General features: G+C 44.7%; 1 protein-coding gene and 1 pseudogene across 1 annotated transcript; both read right to left on the reverse strand.

Moving 5' to 3' along the window:
• Window positions 1–9,384: 9,384 nt before the first annotated feature.
• Window positions 9,385–12,535, reverse strand: LOC123168844 (protein GLUTAMINE DUMPER 4-like; annotated as a pseudogene).
• A 3,667-nt stretch (window positions 12,536–16,202) lies between these two features.
• Window positions 16,203–17,145, reverse strand: LOC123166158 (protein GLUTAMINE DUMPER 1). The gene has a single exon (XM_044583929.1). It carries the CDS (start codon window positions 17,014–17,016, stop codon window positions 16,366–16,368), a length of 651 nt encoding a protein of 216 aa, XP_044439864.1. The 5' UTR covers window positions 17,017–17,145; the 3' UTR covers window positions 16,203–16,365.
• Between the last annotated feature and the right edge of the window lie 6,942 nt (window positions 17,146–24,087).

Below are 24,087 nucleotides of genomic sequence, written 5' to 3' on the forward strand. Positions count from 1 at the left end.
GTGCTTAGTAGTTGAACTAGTTGATTTAATAAAACTACTTTATTTTACTATAGAAGTAGTTTATTTTTAGTAAGTACTACTTTATTTTATTTATAGTAAGTGCTTAGTAGTTGAACTAGTTGATTTAATAAAACTACTTTATTTTACTATAGAAGTAGTTTATTTTTAGTAAGTACTACTTTATTTTATTTATAGTAAGTGCTTAGTATTTGAACTAGTTGATTTAATAAAACTACTTTATTTTACTATAGAAGTAGTTTATTTTTAGCAAGAAATTAATAGAACTAGTTTATTTTTTTAGTTCAAGCAATTATTCCCGCATCGACGTCGACGATGCCTATCCCGCATCCTCGTGGTCGACTCGGCGGAGGAGGCCTGCTTGATCAGAGGGGCCATGTCCGGAACTGGGCTCTGTCGGGCTGGTATTGGGAGGTGCTACCTTCCGGGGGCCGTAGGTTGGTGAGGAGTCAGCCCGTCGTTGACCCGAACCTTGTTTGGTGGCGGTCGCGTGGGCCAGTGACGGTGCCGAGGCTTCCGGACACCGCGGAGGTGGTACGTCACCATGTCAGCGAGGAGGATGAGCACGTCCGTCGCTACATGGTTGCGTTGGAGAGCAGGTTCGACAATACCTGGCAGGTTCTTCAGGGATCTCACTGGAGCTATGATCCTGTGATCCTTCATTCTCTTTGGGTGTCCATCGCCCGCGCCGATACCCGTCGGGCGCTACGGTTCTAGCTGTATTAGCGATGCTATATGTATGATACTATTCGAGGTGTATTAGTGATAATATTCGACGATGTACGGACGCAAGAGATGATGTAGTTTTGCTTATAATTGAATGCATGCTAATTTGAATACTACTTTATTTCACGATTTGGTTTTGCTTATTGAATGCTCAAATTGAAAAACTACTCCTACTTTGAATGCTAAAATTGGAGAGCACTATGCAAGGCGTATGCATTTGATTAGTTGATAGCTTATAGGGTTTTTGTTTTTGCAGAAATCTAGGAGCCCCCTCCATCATCCCCGCCGTCGTCCCCGTCAACGACCCCCCTCCGACCTCGAGGTGAGACCAGCCAAATCTCCATGTCAATATGAGTCCTATAAGATATTTTGAAATGTTTTTGCTCATATTTTCAACCATTGAAATGTAATGGCCATCAAGTTTGAATGCTCATATGATGTAGATAAAAACATGTATATTTCCGTTCCGGAAAATTTCAGGCGCTCGATATGTCCTTTTTTAGAAAGATAATTAAAGGACATTTCGGGTTGACTTAAAGTCTGTCGAGTCTCCACCATATATGAGAGGACGAAGAATCCCGACTGTTGTCGTGGGGGTAGCTTCTCCTTCGTTCCCGTGTGCTAGACAATTTGGTGTAATGCACTCGGGAACGAAAGGAGGAGCTACCATCACCGACGGTCGCAAATGTCAGAGAGGAATCAGTGAGGGAGAGTCTCCACCATATATATATGAGAGGACGAAGAATCCCGACTGTTGTCGTGGGGGTAGTTTCTCCTTCATTCCCGTGTGCTAGACAATTTGGTGTAATGCACTCGGGAATGAAAGGAGGAGCTACCATCACCGACGGTCGAATATGTTCACCACGTGAGCTGAGAGTTTTCAAAAAAAGACTCAACAGACCGATTGTCAACCCGTGATGAATAATAATGATCTAATTTAGGCTTTTTAGTACATATATTTAATTGTACAAGTTTAATATTTGAATTATGAACATAGGAAATGTCGTACTCGGACGACGAAAGTCTCCCGGGGGAGTGCGACTGGTGCCACAACGACCAAGGTCTGTGCGACAGGCCTCACCTGGACGAAGATCGGTGCTTCAGTATTAAGCTCGAGGAGACCTTCGATGTTGAAATGGTACGCAACGACGACAAGTGTTTTTTTGTAATTAAGCACGACTTCAACTATTTGAACGTGTAATTTTCATCTTTTACAATTCGACTAGCTTATCCCATGCCATGCAAGACGCTATGTCTTGGAGAGGATGGGTTTTGAAGACCATGAAAGTATGGAAACAAAGAAAATTCACTTAAGGACCCATCATGGTATGGATTTTGAAGTAACTCTGTACAATTCTGAGAGCGTAACCCATTTTGGTTGGAAAAATGGGAAGCACTTTGCAAGATGTATGGTTTTTATGAGGATATGCTTATCACCATGGATCTTGGTGATCCTGAAATCGAGCAAGACAATATGGACATTGAGGTCCTTGTTGATACACCTCCAATTCTACCGCTATGTGAGTTTCTCAAACATAGTTATTAGCTAATTTATATAGTCTATTTCAAAATAGTTGACAACTTATTTTCATTGACAGCTTATTTTCATTCTTCAAAGAATGTGCGGAAGATGGTAGACATAACCTACTACACCAAAGGCTCCGAATTAACTTATCAGGAGAAAAATCATCTAATCACATTTTATACTAATCTTAAGAATTACAATATCTACAATGAAACTCCTCAACATTATGGTCAATACGTGCCACTAGTGCACGTGTTGAACTACGGTAACTACCATGGAGATACCCTGGTAAGATTTTTTACTATTACGACATCCGTGCATCTTTTGCATATTTCTAAAACTAGTACATCATTGCTAACTATGAGTTTATTACTATGTTTTTCAACAGAGAATCCTGATGGATTGTGTGCCTCATTTGATGTATCAGAATGGTAGCCTTGATGTTTTCAACATACAACCAGGTCATCCTACGAATCTCAACTGTCCATACCGGATTTCTAAAAGAAGTGGAGACATGCTAATCAAACAATGGAAAAAATGTATGGACAGTCGTAAGGAGGTTCTTGGAAGCAAAAGGAAGCGAAGCGCAAGAATTGGAGACAGGATGATCTCCATTCTCCATAATGGAGAGTCAGGGTCTATATTGTTTTATACTAGTTTACCTTAAAGAGGGTATTTAGGTCCTACCTAATACTAATGATCATGTGCTAAGAACAATTAAGTAGGATTGGTTCGATGACTATAAGGATGATGATCGTATGACTTGTTATTAATAACGAGTAGAAGTTGTATGATGATGATTAGTAGGACTTGTTATTATGATGATGCATGATGCGAGCATGAAGAGTTATTATATATCAGTGGGTGAAATGAATATGGATTGGATTGAAGTGAAGGCAACATGCATGTGGTGCACGTCGAAAGTACGTAGTACTAATCCAAACTTGATCAAGTTAGGATTAGTATTACTTTCGACATGCACCACATGTTGCCTTCACTTCAATCTAAGCCATGTTTAGGCATAGCAGTAGCGTTGGTAAACCAAGCACGGAGATAAGAGAGGACAGTTCTCTCTATTAGCTAGCTAACACCCTAAATTAACCCCCAAAACCACCCCCTTTCAAAAAAACAACAAAAACCTCAACTTCTGCCGGCTGCTGACGCGTGGATGCCTTTTGGTCCCGGTTGGTAACCGGGACCAAAGACCCTCCTGCCTGGGCTCATCGCAGCGGCCACGTGGAGGCTCATCTGTCCCGGTTCGTGTAAGAACCGAGACTAAGGGCCTAGGGCTTTAGTAACGACCTTTTAGTCCCGGTTCCATAACCGGGACAGATGGGCCTACGAACCGGGACAAATGGCCTTTTTTCTACTGGTGCATGAACCATCGGTTGAAGTAACTTGAAAAGCCGTCGTTTTGGATAACGGCACGCACTACTCCTAGTTCAACGCTGAGTGTGCATGCTGGGATACAAAGTCCGCAGCTTCTACGGAGAGGTCGCTTCGTTCCACCGCTTCGTCTAGACTGAAATCAATCAACATGCGAGGGATCTTACTTTTGACAGATAGTTCCCATCGAAAATACAGAACATAATATTGTCTCATTCTGTGATGCTGATTACTGCATGATTTACCATTTTTTTGCGAAATATTGCACGCTTTACTTGATCGTCAGAGAAGTGACCCCAACACTTTCTGTTAGCTGTCCTTGTCCAAAACGACAAACTTGTACATGAGGGTAGGTAATTCACTAGTAGCATATTCTGTGGTGCACTATGCCCACAAATTCCACCCTGCAGAAAGGAAAGAAAAGTGATGATGAAAAATAGATAAAGCACCAGTGCCAATGCAGCCTGTTGAAGCGAGATTCCATGGAGTCGTGGTGCAGCAGTAAACCCAACATGGCGCCCAGTTGTGTTGTGGCCAAGAATCATTGTACAGTCTTCGGTTGCTCTGTAGTCATCTGGGATGACAACATCTCAAGCACACACGGCCATGAATCCCCAACGACGTGTCATCGTCGTCGCACCGGAGGGCGTCGAGAGGTCGACTGGCATAATCTAATCCATGGAGCGATGCCAACACATTAGTTTGAGGTGAAGCTGAGGCCAGTCACACATTAGTTGTTATTATCCATCTAAGTGATGGACATTAGATGCGTGGAACATGAGAAAATATGGGTTTCTAGGTAATCGTCAGAACTACAACAAGCTCATGGATGGTGATGAAAGATCACACGTGTAATGGGATGGCATTGAATGAGAGGGGTGCTGGGGTGGGGGAGGAAGCACGATATAGACGGTGATGTTTTTTTTTTTTTTGCCCCATAGTTTCTAACCTCTCCATCCAAATAAAACACATTCAATCAATAAGTTGTATCGTAAAATTTACATGTTATCATGTGGCAACACATGGGTATTCAACTAGTGCAAATGTAATTGAGTACAAGATCTGTAGTATGTGATCATATCATCCTCGCCGACGTATTTACGGGCCGAGGACTGATGAGCGCGGACAAAGTTGTTCAAGGTGTACAAGCACAATTGAAGCTGATGGCCCATGCATGTTGGAGTCAAAGAAAAGTTCCATGGTGTATGGGGGATCATGGCGGACATCCGAGCTAGGGAGGAATGGGGTGGATAGGCCGAAGGAGCATGGTGAACGTCCGGGCAGGGCAACATACGATGACGACCAGGGATGCGGAGCAAGATCGAAAATCGTGTTAATACTAAGCCAAAGGAAAATGACTGTAATGCCCATCTAATCAATGGTGGACCTGGTTTAATACTACTGCCTCCTACGAATAGTAAAATGTACCGTAGAAAGACTCTAAAAAAGGATCAAAACTTCTTCAGCCACTGAATTGGGTCGATTTGCCTTGAAGGTATGAAATAAGAAAAATCCGAAGTATCTTCTTTGTGATGATAATGCCAAATAAAAAAATCCATGTTGGCACATTTGTCTTTCTTTCTTTGCCTTATGTTGTCCATTAGAGGCTTCTTGACTTTTCTCCTCCCTAGTTTGGATTTTCTTTTTATGCGTAATATATAAATTATATTGTTGCTATCCTATGAATCAGCTCTGTTAAAACTTTAGATTCATACTAGAGCCATGATGATTCAGACTCAAGCTAAACAAAAGGCAAGGGTTCTTCAAATAAGAACCACTTGATAATCATTGATATAATCTGTGTAATGACTCAACAAAATCGAGAGAAAAAAAGTTGTCCTTTGGACAAACAAAATAGGAAGGAAGAAAATTCTTTTTTATTTTTATTTAAGAACTACTTGAATTTTTCAGTCCAGTTGCGAGGTCTTAATAGTGAGTATGAATCATAGTTCCATTTTTAATCCACACCATCTATTTCGTGTTCCAGCTACTATAATAAATAATTTCAGACGAATTAGAATCATCTTCATAGAGATAGCATGCCTTTCTGTGTATTATCAATAGGACCAGTTCTAGCAAGTCACATACTCATATTTGATGAGTCTAAATTAATGATGTTTTTACAGTTTGTTTTGCACCTACGTAGTAGGCTTTGCCAGATTTTATCGTGTTTGCGCATTTCTTTTTGCCTGTTTTCACCAGGAGCTGTTTTCGGATGTGTTTGAGAGTTTAAATAATAAATGCCAAAAGATCCCTCTGGATTCCTCACTTGCACCTTTTCAAACATAATTGATGCATTCCAAAAAAAAAACTTTGATTCTAACATCTGTTCCCTTGCCATGAACCTCATTTTCTTTTTGGATTGACTTAACTTAATTCTTCTACTTATTCTTTTATTCTACTATTTTGGATAAAAGAATAAGAATAATATTCATTAGAACATTTTTTTCAATTAAGTAATAAAAATAGAGAAATAATTAAAGAATACAATCCTTGTCAAACTAATTTGCCAGCCCCACCTTTCTTTAATCCGTTCCAGGAGTCGAGGCAGTGTGCGAGGGATCTTACTTTTGACAGGTAGCTCCCATCAAAAATAGTACTCCCTCTATAAAAAAATATAAAAGGTTTAGATCACTACTTCAGTGATGTATAAACGCTCTTATATTTCTTTATAGAGGGAGTACAAAACATATTGGTCATTCGGTGATGCTGATTAGTGCATGACTAGGACCAACACCTTCTTTTAACTGGCATTATCCAAAACGACAAACTTGTACATGGCCGTAGGTAATTCACTAGTACTAACATATTCTGTGGTGCACTATGCCCACAAATCCCACCCTGCAGAAAGAAAAGAAAAGTGATTGAAGAAGAAAAATAGATAAAGCACCAGTGCCAATGCTGCCCCTCTTGACAAGCCAGATTCCATGCAGTCGTGCTGTAGCAGTAAACCCAACATGTCTCGCCCAGTTGTGGCCAAGAATCATCCTACTACTACTACTGTACTATACACGACCCTGCTGCTGCGTACGCGAGACAGAGACACCCACGGAACACCGTTCTCACTCAGTATACTGAGTCCACGTACAGTCACTGTCCGGAATAATACCCGCGCGCCAATCAAGTGCATCTCGCCGTACTGTCTTCGGTTGCCCTACAGTCATCTTGGAGGACAACATCTCAAGCACACACGGCCATGAATCCACCGCGGCGACGACCTGTCGGCGTCGCACCGGAGTGCATCGAGGACAAGGGTCGACTGGCCTTTTTTTGCGAGGAAAAGGAAATTCATTCATCAAGCGGCAGCCAAGTCTGCATTACAAAGATCGGGTACCTCATCCGGTCTTGAAGGAAGCCACACCGCAGTGCGCTTCTTTTTTCTACCATAGTTTGCTAAAACGTGACAAACAAGAGGTATTTTGTTCTCTCCTAACTTGCTTAACTATGAATTCCCTCTGATCCTGAAGAAGTAACGCTTTAATCTCCTGCACCATCATCATGTATCCAGATTTATCCTCTCCTTGTTCGGTGGTCATCTTAACCAATTCTGAACAATCTGAATGAATCACAATAGGCAAAGATGACCGTTGGATAGCTAATGATATGCCTTCCAAGCATGCAGCAATTTCAGATTCCAAGAAGTGATGCCAATTGTGCATGTCGCGGCGCCAGACCTCTCTCTCCCTCTGTTCTGCGATGCAAGAATGAGAACCTCCCAACAGTGCTCAGGTGTTCCGAGACTGTAGCAGATACAAAGCGAAAGGTCAGATGCACCCCTTGCTGATCTTGATGAGTCGGAGGAGCGGCAACACATGTTGCAGAAGGGCTGCTTTGCTCATCACAAGAGGGCCAGATCCATTCACTAGCAGTCTACCACTGGCACATTATGCCATCATCATCGTCAAATTGTCCCCCCCCCCCCCCCCCCCCCCCCCTCTCCCTTTTGGTACCTGCAGATGGTGGCACCATAATGCAAAACCTCGCCGGCGGCCAGTAGGAATGGCTGTGCTGATCTGTACCTGACTCTTTCCCACGACCGGTCGCTGTCCAGATGACGAACCAAGCCGCGAGTGACAGCGACCGCACCGTCTCCCACAAGCTTGTTCGGCGATAGTCAGGTGCACCAGCGAAAAGTGCAGATGGTGGCGAGCTCCATGGAGCTCGGTATTTTTTCTACGAAAATACATTTTCTATATTTTAAAAAAATATCGCATAATTATATATGTGTAGTATATATAAGTATGAAATTTCATGAACATATATATGTTCATATGTGTTGTACGCAAAAAAGACAAATACGATTAAAATATGCTTTTTCTTTGTTGTATTTGGGCCAGATTTTATATGTAGGCTGCAAAAGCATGTATCAGTTAATGAAACTTTACACGTACTTAGAGAACATGTATATTTATTAATAGAAAAATATTGTATCTTTTTGGAACTTTTAAGTGGAGCCCGTCCTATATAATGCTGCTCTCGGTGCACCAACCCTTGTGCTCAACTGTTCTGCACCAGCACCACTGCCGAGGAAAAGCCCTTTCCCCTAACCTGAAAAAAGAAGAGGAGCATTATCCATGGCATTTGTCAGGTCCCTTTCACTGCTGCTAGTGACACCAGCACTTGCGGGGAGCAGGAATAAACAATGCAAAAAAGCAGGACCAAATCTTTATGGAGCAGCTCTAGGATCACCATCCAGAAGAAAAAATGATGCTGTAATTAGATTAACAGATGATGCTTCATGCATCAGGAGCATGTAAGAGGAGTAGGAGAACAAGATTTTATGCAAATCTGCTGTCACGAACAAGAAAAGGAATAAGTAACACCGGGCTTAGTGCAGGCCACCATCAGGCGATTGCTACTTTAATCCAACATAATAATCTGGGAAAAGATCATTCGGGATTTCTTATCCTTGTGGGGGATGATCTTTGCCCAATACTTCTAAATTGTACTTCTAAATTGCTTTATGCAATGCTCCAACTTAGAATTTACTGCGGGAATCCGAGATACATGAATCTCTGGTGTTTTTCTTAGTGACAAATCTCTAAAGATGCTGCAGTTATTATTAACTAACTCTTGCTTTTGTTGTTGGGCCCATGACTAGATGTCAACCGGTAAGAAACATTCACACATATATGGCATGATGCGAAAAATGTGGTGACAAAATCCCTAGAATAAGAACTTTACAAATGTATAATCATATCAACAAAATTAAAGTCATTGCATAAAATATCATGGCCATGTTATCCACAACATTCACTTACTAAGATATGAAACAGAGCAATGCAGACAAATAGCAGTTTGTGCAAGTACTTCGTGACTATTTTCACCAAGACAAGAAGTAATTGACAACAAGACGAGGACAGTGGGATAAGGCAATCATTTTCGCGGGGGAAGGGGGCCGCGGGGGGGGGGGGGGGGGGGGGGATGCATAAATCTTTGAGCCGATATTATTAGAATAAGTCCAGGTAAAAAAGATGATGACTTTAATCCACAGTTATCTAGGCAATACGTACATTGGTGCCTCTCATCATCACAAAATTGAACCTACTCAGGTAGTAGACGGTTAGTTGCTAAAGGGTACTAACCTCCATTAGAATTATATGTACATGCATGGCACAATATCACTTCCTGTCTCATACATACAGTTAATGAAAACTCTAAAGTTTGAGTAAGCTATGTGACCTTACTGATGGGACTGACCCTGCTCTCTAAAAAAGAGATTTGTTTCTATCTCTGAATAGTAAGATAAGTAGTTGGAAGACAAAGACACACTATACCTATTGCATTTATGATGCGTCAAGGGAATAATATTTACAAGAAAACCCGATAAGATTTCACAGAACATTACTAAGCTAAAAATTACCTTCCTACTTTTTTTTTGCGGGAAGAAAAAGCACTGCAGGCACTCTTTTATGTTTTTTGGAAGTTCATTTGTTTAGATATGCCACCACCCTGTTCTTGTGGAGTTTTGCCCGTGAGGCTCTGGGCCTGAGTGGTAGGCCTTAGACCTGGGCGATTTCCTAAATGCGTAGGCTCATCGTACCAGTAGGAGGAGACGGCTCTTGTGCTGGTAGTGCGATGAATTGGACCCTATGTACCACGTAATAAGGTGGTTATCAAGAGAGTCTTCTTGCAACATGCTCCCGACTATATATTTAAATTCTTGGCAAATTTGCGGTAGTACCACCCACTATGCAGCGGCGGGACAGGGACCGTCTAGGAGACATGCTAGATAGTGTTCAGGTGGTCGACAGATAGCATGGTGCATGTCTTCTGTTGTTACCCCAATAAGCCTATTTTTTTCTTGCACTCACAATTGCAGCTCTAGTTGTATGGCTGTGGACGTTGCTTTGAGAGATATATAGGAATCCATGCTTGCAGCAAAGCACTCACAAGCACTCCTCGTTAATGAATTTGCTGTCATCTCCAATGCATCATGATATCCGGGGTTATTGTACAATATCTGGAAATAATCAAATTAACATTATAGTCCATAATTCCAATTATGTATTGTTATGTGGGGATTAACCGAGCCATACCATCTATGATTTAGAAGCCAAGGGGAAAACCTCTGCATTGACATTTAAAGCCAGATGGAAAAGTATGTCAATCCCCAAGGACAAAAATACAGCAAAAAGACTTGAAAAATACTTCCACTATTAACTAGTAAATAGGAAATGTTGTTGTCACAAGCGTTCTTTCAAAACCTGGGCAAGTATATGATATTACTAAAAAATGATTCAAAGGAGCTCCTTCGATCGCTCTAGGGTGCTAGTCCCATGTTAAGGGTCTCTTGGATTCACATGATTCTAAAAATGAAGGAACAGAAAAAACATAGGATTGGAATGCCAGGCTCATCTCAATCCTATAGGGTTTTTGCTTGTTTGATTGCGTAGGAAAAACAAAGGATTCTTTCATGGAGTTTTGAGTGGATGCTAAAATTCATATGAAACGCAGTGCAAAAGAATCCTTAGGTAATTTTCCGAAGGACTGAATCCTATGAATCAAATAACCAGCATGGGAAAAATTCCTAAAGATTCCAATCCTCCAAAATTCCTACGAAAGTCCTTCGAATCAAAGGAGACCTAATTGTAATGTGCATGTGCATATATTAATCACATATCTTTTTTTTTGTGGAATCACATATCATTTGTGACGTTATTGTATACGGAACACATTTCCAATTATAGCACTGTAGTTATACAGAAAATACAGGACGAAGATTTACGACACGCAAGTGCAGGAGCACTCAGGTCGCTAGTACTAGCTTTTTATTTTCTCTTTCGATTTTCAAAAATCTATATCTTTTAAAAGAAAATTTTGAATTAAGTTCTATTTCATATTTGTGTTTCTCGCGACCAACGCTTTCAAATAAGATAAATTTTGAATATATTTTGATGATTTTTTAAAAAAATGTTAAGTTTCAATGTTTGAAACTCAGTATGAGTGACCGATAAAAATCAGTTATTTTGTGTCTACGAACGATAGAAAAAATTTCCTAAAATAATATCTCTAAAACCTGTTGAAACTGGGCATTTTTTGATGTAAAAACAGTAAGTTTCATCATTAAAAGTTAAAGCTTTTTGAGGGTTTTCTTTTTTACTGTGCCCTCGTGCGAGATTCAACAACTTCGCGAATCGCGAGGAAAATCGGGCAGGCGGCAGGGCTTGGCAGGTGAATGCGCCCCGCACTTACGTGCCCCTACGAATTTCCGAGAAAATACAACTTGTTCTTAAATACTTGATACAGTAATGTGATATATGCAGCTATGCAATGGCGCAGAATTCATGCACTTCTCTTACAAAGCAAGGCAGAGATAACATGAGCATTTGAAATATTGGATACAAGGATTTATTAATATCTTTCACTCTAAATATGAGCACTGAAAGCATTGAAATTTTTATTATGAATGCTTTCTAGACCACGCACCTAACTGCATGGCATTTTGCGTATGAATGTATTATCACAAAATCGGACAATCATGAAGTAAACAAAGCTGAGACAGAGATATTGTTTAACATAAATTTAAAATTATTCAAGAGTAAGCTTACCGCAATTATAGATACTCTCTTCCTTTTCTTGTCTCTTGTCTTTCTTGCAGTGCCGTCGTGCTGCTGCTCTCATGGTCATGGCTCTCCGCGTCAGCGGCATTGCCTCGGAGCTTCGAGCTGACCTCGCAGCGTTGCTCGTCCACTTTCTTCTCCTGCCCATCGACGTCGTGCTCGGTGGCGCCGCTGCGGCCGCGAGCTCCACCTCGGCAGCCCGGCTGGTGACCGGCTTGACGAGGAACATGGGCTGCTTGTCGCCGGCCATGATGACCGGCCACCACGTGCTCCTGGAAATCCGGGGCCGACTTGGACGCTCCGGACGCCGAGACCTCCTCCCCGTTGGCGTCACCCGCCGCTGGAGAGCTTCCAGTAGGAGCAGGCGAGGATGAGCAGCGTGAAGGCGACGAGCCCCAGCATCGCTTCCAGCCCACCGAAGAGGTACGGCACCGGCAACTGCCACGGCGAGTGTGGTGCCATCGTCCCGTTGATCAGCCCGTGCGCTGGCGCCACCGTATGGCGCCCCCACGCGGTGGCTCACGGAGAAGAACTCGACTCCGGGTCTCATGGTCGGGTTGGTGCGGAAGCGTATCAGAGGAGCTGCGCCTGGTTAGTTTGCTTCTGCTAGCTGTTTCTCTTGTGTTGGGGCTTGTTTGTGCTAGGCGTGATGTGGGAACTGGGAAGGGTGAGAGGGAAATGGGATGTATTTATAGGAGAGGTGGAGAAGAAATATTCACAGAACATCACAGTATTCTCTATTTGTTTATTTATTTAGGGGGTACTGTCTATTTGTGACGCCAAGGAATATCAAAAGACCAAACTGATCTTTTTTGTTTGGAGCTGTGAACTCTGCTCGTACATATTTGCAATAGCTACATCCCTTCAGTGTCAAGTTGTCGTATCAAATGTCAAAGACCGTATGAATTTCCTAATGACATGTTATTTTCGCACGGAGGTACTGCCTCTATTCCAAAAAATGGTGTTCATAGAGGAAATGGTTAATTTAATCCACTCTATGCCAACAATGCTCGACTCTCCTAGTAACTGCATCACACGGTTTCAGCCAAAAGCACGGCGAGACAAACGGCTGAGTTGAATGCCGGTGGGTTATGGTCGAGGTGAAAGTGGTTATATGGGGGTAATTTCGGCACGACGAGACGGTTTCCCGTTTCGTCTTTTTGTACAGCATTTTTTCCTAGGAGCGGCGGGGGGGGGGGGGGGGGGGGGGGGGGGGGGGGGGGGTTGGTTAGTCACTTTTTCATGATGGGGGTGGGCCCATGAATTGTAGATCATTCATCACAATGACGAAAATTAAGTATGTTATCCATTTACCTTCCTTTTTTTGCATAATCTAGCTACTGAGAAGAAGTCACTAAAGATTTCTATCAAAAGGATGTAACGAAAATTCTCCAGATCTTCTTTTAGATTAATCCAAAGTTCTCTCTGAATAAATTTAACTATCTTTAGAGCCAACAATCTAAGTTCTAGAATGAGCACTACAAACGGCTTCCGACGATACAGGTAAATGTCATATGTTGCTGACGCATCAGTTCATATTTTACAACGTCCATTGACTAGAGAGAGCTCATCTGACGCACGACACCTGTTGTTGGGCCACTGACATGTGGACCAGGTTCCAGGCGGACCCACATGTCAGTGGTGGAATGGCACCCTGCCATACGGCAAGGGATCCTCGTCCCCAATGACTACATAAGTTGTTACTTTTTATGGAAAGGAAAGAGGTAAGGGTGGCCCTACATCTTTTTTTCAATAATAAGACCCCATCCTTGGTGCATGTGAGGACTTGAACTGGAATGCCTGGGTTGTACACCCACTCTGACCAAGAAGTGAACTAAGCTCATTTAAAGATTCATTACTTATTAATTAGCTAAATATTGATTAAATTCCAGTCATACCTTCTTGATCAACTTACAAACATCTTTTATCCTAATATCTCTCCATATATAAGTTACTTGCTAGAATATTCAATTATATACATTTTGATATAGTTGCGCGCTTTCAATACATCACTTTTGCACCAAGTGTTTATGCTTTTACCTAACATAGGTAAATAATAATAAACGGTTGAGAATTGGCAATACTGTTAACTAAGTTATCCACTATGTCATGTTGGGTTCAAGTAGCTAGGCAAGAGAGACAATTGAATGGACCAATCATTCATGCATTAGTCACTGCAACTAAAGTATTAAGTAGTAGAACTAGAACATTAAAAGTTTCCTTTGGCAAGGGGTTGTGAATAGTTTAGCCTTGGGTTTCACCTTGATTCTACCACGTGTGTTAGTGCATATATTCCAAGCACATAAGAAAACTTAAGCCGCAACCCTGCTGATTGAATAGCTTGGGCTTGGCCTGTTTTTCTTAAGGGAGGTCTTTTTTTTTGCGGGGATTCTTAAGGGATATCATTAAATACCCTATGCTGTTATTTTTTAATAGAAATTAACAAAGTTTCTAAATTGTGGGGTTACTATATTTGTACTGAAGTTTTTTTCAAGGAGTTAAGAAAATAAATTGATCGTGTGTGCGGAATGTGGATAGAGGTATATGTGGATTATTAAATGTGTTTTACATTTACCTTTCAGCTTTGTATTAGCTCGTTGCCGTGAAGAAATCAACAAGGATTTGTTTTGCTCGATCATAAAACAGAAGTAGATAAAAAATTCCAAATATTCATTGTATTAATCCGGAAATTCTTTGTGATTTTGTTTTAGAGTCAAAGATCGTGGTTCTAAAATGAGCACTCGAAATGTTTTACGATGATCGTGGTCAATGCCATATGGCGATGAAATATTAGTTCATATTTGACAGCCATCCATTAATTGATGGAGCTGTCTACTTATTAGTTACCATCACTACAACATCCGATCATACTTATCCTAATATTGTTTCTATATATTTTTGGAAATGGCAGTTATCCTTCGTTCATTAAGAAGAAAAGAGTTGATCAGTAAATTAGGGAAAACCAAGTAAAAACTAGATTACCCAGTTAATTATGTAGACCAAGCGAAAACCATTACAACCGCTGAGCGGCACAAATAAGAAACCCCACACACACACACCACTCCAAAGAGGGCCTCAGCTAGACAGCACGCAGGCATCATCGTCATCTTTCATCCCCTAGAGGCGTCATCGCCATCCCTACACTTCGAGCAAATGACTCTGACTTCGCCTTATGCAATAGTCGACTCAACCCACATTGTAGCGAATGCGTGAAGCTGCATGAAGATCTACGCCCAAACTCAGCCACCCGTGGCCAGGCATCACAACTCCGACTCCGATGGAGAGCTCAGAAGGACAAATACAGCCGTGGCACGGCTGGCGCTGCGGAAGATCACCGAACAGGCCACCTGTGGCCGTTCATCACATACCACAGTGCCCTGGAGCCTTAGCTTCGACCCCACAACAAGAAACAAACTGTGGCAATACCGCAGATACGCTGGAGAAGAGCCGTCTACCGCAACCATTGTCGCGCTGCCTTCGTCGCTCCAACCATCATTGTTGCCACAGAAGTCTGGCCGCCACAACCACCGCAAAACCACTGGTCCCGCTTACCGATGCCCCCACCATCATTGTTTCTATATTTATCTTACAACCTAGAAATTACTTTACTTCTGATGTATTTGTGTGTGTACAATGCTTCAATTTTGTTCGTTGATGGAAGGATCATCAATTGTGTTAGATGCAATTACTTTTATACAACTCTAAATATTGCTTAATTGTTATTGATACTATTTTTGTGCCATGGTTCTACCTTATATAGTACCAATTGTGGTGGAAGCCGCAGGCACACACCGGATGCACCGCTAAAGGTGGCCAATGAACTGCTGATATCGTGTGACACGCACCCGATGCACCGCTAAAGGATGCACACACCGGATGCACCGCTAAAGGATGCATCGCTAAGCTTCATGGGGCTGATCGTCTATTTATGTTTTGGCATGGTGCCATTTTTTGTATCCTGGACAAGGCTTGCTTCATACCATCTTGGTTCTTGAATATACTCCTTCCCTTCCATATTCAGTGTCGTACCACCTTGGTTCTTGAATATACTCCTTCCCTTTCATATTCAGTGTCGCTCAATCGGACGTATCTAGTCGTATTTCGGTGCTAGATACAAGGGACACTTTATATGGGGTGAAGGGAGTATAAAGCAGACCGAGGCCTACCTTGTAATAAAAAAAATGGGCTGTGAGTGCTGGGCCTACAGACCTAGTGCCGTCCCTATGTTGCTTGACCCTGTTGCGCTGCTTGTTTGCTGCAGGACAGCTGCATTCACAAAAGCAAAAGAATCTGAATTCGATCAATATTTATTCTTGTCTCCCGGCACAAGTCACTTTGGATTTCATTGTAAGTTTCCGAAAGATGGGGAATAATGGTGTGGAGTGCTGTCCGTTTCTTCAGAGGGCTGTAACTGAAGCAGAGCATGATGCTACGATCAACCATTATTTAGGGTGCAAAGAGACCTTCGATTGGCAAAATTTCCAAGTCTCGCATAAATATCTCCATTAATTTTCACTCAACCAATCACGCCAAGAATCTACACAGCCGAGCCTAAATCTAGGAGGAAGAAGGAGCGGGGAAAGGAGGAGGTGGGAGAAAAGCAGCCCCAAAAAAGGGAAAGCTGTAGCGAACAAAAGGCGGCTGCTTTTATTGCAAGCTTTCTTGCAGGGCCGTCGTGCTGCTGCTCTGGCTCGCCGCGTCTTGGTCATCGTGGTGGTGGTCGAGGCTCTGGCCCGCCGCGTCTTGGTCATGGACGTGGCTCCGGCTCGTCGCGTCGTGGTGATCACGGCTGGGGCTCGCCGAGTCAGCGCCGAGATGCGAGCTCGCCTCGCTGCCCGTCTCGTCCACCTTCTTCTCCTGCCCCTCACCGCCGGCGAGCGCGCTCGCTGCCGCGGCCGCGGTTGCGAGCTCCACCTCGGCAGCCCGGCTGACGGCCGGCTTCGCGAGGAACGTGGGCCGCTCGTCGCCTGCCATGATGACCACCACGTGCTCCAGGAAATCCATGGCCGGCCTGGCCGCGCCGGACGCCGAGGCCTTCTCCCCATCGGCGTCCCCCGTCGCCTGGCCGTCCCGGTCGCCGTCGAGGTACCCGGAGAGCTTCCAGTAGGAGCAGGCGAGGATGAGCAGCGCGAAGGCGATGAGCCCCAGCATGGCCGCCAGCCCGCCGAAGAGGTACGGCACCGGCGACTGCCACGGCGAGTGTGGCGCCACCGTCCCGTTGATCAGCCCCTGCGCTGGCGCCACCGTCGGCGCCCCCGCACGGTGGCTCATGGCGACGAACTCGGCTCCGGGCCTCATGGTTGTGTTGGTGTTTCACTTTCACGGCGTAGCAGAGCAGAGGAGTTGCAGGGTGCTTGTTGCTGCTCTGCTCTCTCTGTTTTTCTCCTCCGTGTGCTTGTTGTTGTTTCAAGGGTGGTGTGGTGTCTGGTGCGGAAGGGCGAGAGAGAAATAGGATGTATTTATAGGGGAAGAGACCGGGGAGAAATCTACTTGCAAAACATAGGAGGGTTGTCTATTTGTGATGCCAAGGAATATCATAGGACCAATGAGACATTTTCTGCCTGGAGTGTGTACTCTGTTTCTAGATACCACCCCTTTTTTAAGTGAAACCGCGGGAAAATCTCCACTGCAATTTTTACCGCAAATAAAATATGTATAAGCAAAAAACGAAGACAATTTGATAAGTAAAAAAAAAAAGATTACCGATGATTATGTGTGTTTCCAATTTTATCATCGGCTAAGGTTTTTGTGATAACTAGTTGGTGTGATACCGTAAGAAAAGTTTAGGGTTCCTTTGCCTCCCGCCGGCTCCGCCGCCGATCCGCCTCGTCTCCGGTGGCCTTAGGACCATGGCGGCGCGGTGGATCCCGCCCCTTGCTGGTGGGAGGGCTCCAGTTTTAGATGTTTCCTCAAGTTTTGTTAGGGCTTATGTCCTGCTCAGAAAGACGAGACGGCGGCGGCTCCGTGAAGATGGAATAAGGTCTTAACCGCCTAGCCCCCATTCCGGTGGTGTGTCTAGCATCGTTGGTGGGCGTGTGGAGGTGTGTCTCCGGCGGATCTATCCTTGGTGGATTTGCTCGGATTTGGTCGTAGTTCGTCTATGTTTGTGTTTCTTCAGGTTGGATCCTTCCGATCTACGCTACTCTTCATCGGCGGCGGTTGATGTTCTGCTGTGCTGGTCCTATGAGGCCTTAGAGCATCTCCAGCCGCACCCCCAACAGGCCCCCCAGGCGAATTTTTAGCGCCGGTGGCCGAAAATCGGCCCAGTCACGCCCCCAGGATCTCGTTTAGCGCCGGTCTGGGCGAAATACAGAGCCGGCGATCCCGCCCCGAACCCAAGCGGCCGGGTGTCGCCTGGGCGCGCCGGCACAAGCGAAAAGCGGCGTGGGGCCGCTCCGTCGGCGACTGAAGCCCTTTCCCCCCGTTTTCTCCTACTTTCCCCCTAGGCTCCCCTCTCTTCTCCATTCCTCCCGCCAAACGCTCGGCTCCTCCCGCCAAACGCTCGCCTCCTCCCGCCAAATGCCCGCCATGCCGCCGAAGAAGTATGTGATGCCGCGCGCCGCGACGGATCCCACAGCCGCCGCCCAGCCGAAGCAAAGGAAGCCGAGGGCTCCGCTATCCAAGCCCCCCGGCATGAGCAACGCCGAGTGGAAGGCGGATGTGGAGCGCCGGGAGGCCATCACCGCCGACAGGCGCAACAGGGCCAAGAAGGCCAGGGAAAAAGCGGCGCACGCTGCGGCTGCGGCGGCGGCGGAACAAGCGGAGGCGGCGAGCGCGGCAATGATGAATCCACCCAGTGGGCACCCGTACGCGGCCTGGAGCCAGCAAAGCGTGGGCTCTCCGGCCGGGTTCTTGTCGTCGCCGCACCCATGGAGCACGTCGTCGCCGGGCTACGCCGATGTGGACGCCCATGGTGGCTTCAACCCCAACATCACCTTCCCCCATGGGCGCCCTGTCCAGCGCACGCCCTCGCCAGCGTTCGCGGGCGTGCAGTACCCGCCATACACATACTCGCCGCCGGACTATGCAGCCTCACCGACGCCACCTCTTCGCCGTGTCCTCTACTCGCAAGCCGCATCCTCGACGCATCTTGGCGACGCTGACTCGACGGAGGCCGACATGGAGGACATCATCGCAGCCGGCTCGGCTGCCGCCGCCGCTTCCCCCGGGTTCACTACCCAGGACGGCTCGATTGACCTCGGCGATATGGATAACGAGCTCGACTACGGCGAGGAAGAGCCGGAGGAGGAGGAGGAGGAAGAGGAGGAGGAGGAACCGGCGCCGACGAGGAAAGGCAAGAAGAAGAGGAAGAAGAAGGCAGCCAAGCCCGGCGAGCCATGCATTAAGTGGGCGTCCAAGGAAGAGGAGTGCCTCGCCGAAGCGTGGAAGGTCGTCTGCCTCGACCCGGTCACCGGCACGAACCAGAGCATCGAGACGTATTGGGACCGCATCAAGGCCGAGTTCGACGAGCGGAAGCTCGTCGACCCCTACTTCAAAAGCGTGCACATGAAGCATGGGCCAAGGCGATGGCGAACCATTGGGGGCTCATCCAAACGGCGTGCAACAAATGGCATGAGATCGTCGAGGAGGTCGCGGCTTGCCCAAGAGCGGCACCAGCGTCGAGGATCAGGTATCTCATCCTATTGCCTTCCGCCGTGCGCGCACACTTTCGCCTCGTGCGCGCCGCGCGCGCGTCGAGCACGCCGACTGATGTTCTTTCGTTCGACGCAGCTGCTACGCATGTTCGCCATGTTCCGCGATGACAACAGCGACGCAGAGTTCAAGTACCTCCACGTCTTCAGGCGGATCGATAGGTGCGAGAAATGGGCGGCCGTCCGACGCACCCTCGCCAAAGCCAAAGAGACGTACAAGCCGGACGCGCCGACCGCGGGCGCGGCTGTCGGGCGACCGGACAGCAACAAAGGTGCCAAGAAGGTGAAATACGCCGAGTCGGCTACCTCGCGCATGCAAGAGTCCATCGAACACTGCCTCGCCGACGCCAAGACCAGGGCCGCCCAGCGAGAAGAGAAAACTGAGGCGAGGTAGGCTGTTTTGATGACGAACAGCGCCGTGAAACTCAAAGCTCAAGACGCGAAGAAGAGGAACAATGACCTCGCCTTCTTGATGGGTGGCGCTGACATGCCCCAGAGCGGCGACGAGAAGCTCAAGGCGTGGTTTTTGGCGGAGCGCGGCCTCATCCTGAATCAGATACCGGCGACGCCGCCGCCGACGCCGCCGCCCAGCCCGGCGGCTGATGACGATGCCTCCGCGACGCCCAGCCCCACCGACGATGCCTCCGCCGCGCCCGGCAGCACAGAAGCCACGCCGACCAGCCCGAAGCCGCGCCGACTCCTTCCAGCCCGCGTACGCCGACGACGACGCCGCCGGAGGTTGAGCTCGACGTTTGATGTACTCCTTCCGCGTCCTTCCTTTTCTGTACGCCGAACTACTGCGTGTCCTTTTATTTGATTGCCAAACTGTGGCACTGAATCGCCGAACTATTGCGATGATCGCTTTTCTTTGAGCGGGAACGATGGAGTTCGAATATGGGGCGCCTTGGGGGCGGCACCTGGGGGCGTGGCTGGGGAGAAACGAACCCCAGGGGCCGATCTAGCGCTGGCTCGCCCCCAGGCCGCTCTTTTTCGGCGCCCTAGGGGGCTGAACGTCTGGAGATGCTCTTAGCACGACGACTTCCCGACTGTCTACTACAACTAGTTTTGCCCGGCTCCGGTGAGGGAGGGGTGATTATGGCGGCACACCTTCGGCTCGCTTCAGTGCTTGTAGTCGTCGGTAGATGGTCTACGGACCTGGATGTAATTTTTGTTATTTCCGGTGTTCGTTGTATTGCCATGATTGAAGATGAATAGATTGGAAGTTTTCTCGCAAAAAAAACTAGTTGTTGTGAAGAAATCAATAAGGAGTATTGCTTGATCATAAAGTATAAGTAATAAAAAAAATTCAAAACTTATTTTGTATTAATACATAATTTTTTCAAAGATACAGTGAAACGATTTTGTTTTAGAGCAAAAGATCATAGTTCTAAAATAAACAAAACGGTTTCGAAGGATCCAGGTCAATGTCATATGGCGATGACTGGCTAGTTCATATTTGATAACCATCCATTAATTGGTGAAGTCGTCTACTTATTAGTTACCTAAAATTGAGTAAATCTCAGCTTGACATTCGGATCAACATCTGGCTATTGCTATCCTAATAGCGCTTCGATATAAATCAGGTAAATTTTCCTCTAGTTGTGCACTTTCAATACTTCAATTTTGGTCTTAGTGATGTTTTTACCTGACTAAGATTTGTAAAAGTTTTGATAGTCAGGAATTAGCATATATGTTAATTAAATTACAATGTATATTACGTAGGGATCAAGTAACTAGGCAAGATAGAACGTCGGGTGGACCAATCATTCATGCACTAGTCACTACAACTACATTAATTAGAACTGTAGAAGTTTCCTATGGTGTGGGGTTGTGAATAGTTTGGCCATGATTCTACACAACGTGTTAGTGAATAAATCCTTGTAATAACAAAAGTTTAAGTGAAACCTTCTTAATTATGTAGTGCACATTTCCTTAATCAGTGAATAGTCTGGCCTTGTGTCTTTTTTATTGGAGGGGAGTTCATTGGAATTAGTATTTGATACAACTCTTGAGAAGATTCCTTAATTGCGGTGCTACTATATTCTTAGTAAGCTTGTTCGAAGGGTTAAGAAAACTAATTGATTGTGTGACACCGATAGACGCGGATACACGGGAGGGAGAGATCATCTAGGACTCTACAAGAATTATTACTTTGTGCACTTATTATAAGGAGACTCCAAACCAGAAACAAGAAGGAAGTTAATGGTATGGTTTGGGCCGGACGTAAGCATCGTCCTTCTTTCTTTGGAGTAAATTAATGTAAAGTCAGAGATATGTTAATAGCAATAAAGGGGAGCATCTGGATGTGTCCCGATGTTGATGGTAATATTAGTACTATCCTATTAGCCAACATAATTGGCGAATATTTCCAGCTAGGTTAAATAGCTAGAGTATTACACATGATAGCCTCATTGCCAAACGCATATGAATTTGTACCAGCACATTTGTAGGATCTTCCTTTCAACTTTAGAAACGGTAAAAAAAACATTGCACACAACAATCAGATCAAGATAGGTGGATTTATATGCGAAGAGCATCGGTGCAAAGTTTAGCTGAAATCAACATGTGGCAGAAGTTGTTAATTACTACAACTAAATAACATGTCGCGTCCTTATCCTTCAGCATCCAGTTAGCTAGCTAAATCCATCGCTTAGTGGACCTTTACCAGCACCAAATGAATGCGGATGACGTCTGCATGCTTTACTTAGCCTAGAGCTATGCTTGGCGTGACATATTGTGAGTGGCCGGAGGGCCCGATGCATGGCCAATAGAAGGGTACTACTCCGTAGATTATATCCAAGGAAACTCCATCAGTTACTCTACTTGTTAGTGTCGTGCTCCTTTAAGCTTGCTTTTTAACCAAAACATATTCCCTCATAACCAACTTTTTGGTAGGGAGTATCCATCTCTCATAAAGTATGTGACCTTAACACACATAGTGCATCAACTAATCAGAAAGGTGCCTAGCGAAAACAAGATATATATGAACGCTCATAGAAAGTTCTACAAAAATTGTTCTGTTGCTCTACCTTGGTGTGAGCTTATCCACGCCAAAAGAATGATGGTCCCGGGCTAATAGGTCAGTATTTTGTGCAACGTGCATGATTGCGCGGGAGAAAAGGGGTGCAATATGTCTCGAGTGTGCACACACGAACCCAAATGTACATTCGCTACCGCGCCATGGTGGCTGATCCAGGACAAAACAACAACATATGGGTCACACACCACATGCGTTTGGGGGTTAGCTGAATAGGGATGCATGTCTTTTGTATGGATGCCAACTCAACATTATGATGTCTTGTGTGCAGTGAGCTCTTCCAGAACGGCTCCTGCTGCAGCCGCACACGTAGATTCGTGTCTGCCCTAGTGTGTACATATTTTGTTGCTAGAAGCAAGGATAAGTGTGGACTAGCAATTAATATCGATGGTGATCACGGCAATGATTCAGAGGAATTCCTTGTGTCACCTCTCCCACTTATCGTCGTGATGTATGGTTTGTGTCTATCATTTGCAGCGTACATTCAATACATGACATGATGTGAGCTAGCCACCTAGGGAAAATTAATAAACCTTTTATCTAAATATACAAGGCCTATTAGAATTGTAAAACTGCGATCGAGGTTTGGCTATGAATTAATAATCTCATAGTTTGCAGATTATTTGTCACAAAGTTAATATAATTATTGGATAACTACTTGAATTTGTTTTCTATTATTATGATTACATGAGCGTGAGAATTCTTTAGTAAATAGAACTAATTACTCTAACGTGTTAGGAAACAAAAATTATTTCCCTAGATATTTATGGGATTTGAATGTTTTCACATATTTCTGGTAAAGTTGAAATGCAAGCTGCCTGAGTATTCTAGGAATTGTACAGATCTTTTTTGAAGCCATTTCGAAGGCATATGTTTGAAATATTTTGGCCAAATTTGAACTGAAAATTCAAGATGCGGAGAAAAAAGGGTGAAATTTTCATCAATGCGAGGATGAAAATCCCTATTCATCTATTATATTTTTTTCACACTGCACAAATATATATATATAAATGGTGTTCCGATCGGTCGCATTCCATGAAATATTCACATTCTTTGAAAAAACACAAAATGTGAAACCACACCCAGTATTAGAATAGGGTTTGGACTAAATAGTTTTTTGAAGGGCAAAGGTTTAATATGGTCGGTTTCGTAGTCCAGGCTTCAAGTCGTAGCAACGATTGGTAATACTGCATGTACGATGAATTTGAGTCCGATGTTGGTAAGATGTGTCATCAGATCATCTAGCTTAGACTAAAAATGTGATGGATGACTCTTGTTAGATGTCGTACAAAGATCGGACCCAAATTTGTCACATGCATAGCAATTCTATTCGTGTGCCTATTTTTCTTTTCTCGAGCACATCGAAATACACATCATATTTATTGGAACAAAACCGCCAAGGCGCAAATACAGCAAAACACAATGCAAAGAAAGAACTACACTACCGAAAAGTAAGAAAGAAGAAACTACTACAAAAACAGTGCATCTATTAATTAATATGGGAAATATTAAAAATCTGACGTCAGTTTTTCAATGCTTCGCAGCAAACGCTCCAGATTCACCATGCGAAAACAGATAAGCTGCCATGATGTTGTATAGGATTTGCCATGTTCTAAAATAAAATTGTCATGTAGTGTAAAAAATTGTCAAAATAATTACCATGTTGCAGCGACTAATTGC

This window comes from Triticum aestivum, chromosome 7D (assembly GCF_018294505.1).
Source record: "Triticum aestivum cultivar Chinese Spring chromosome 7D, IWGSC CS RefSeq v2.1, whole genome shotgun sequence".
Taxonomy (NCBI): domain Eukaryota; kingdom Viridiplantae; phylum Streptophyta; class Magnoliopsida; order Poales; family Poaceae; genus Triticum; species Triticum aestivum.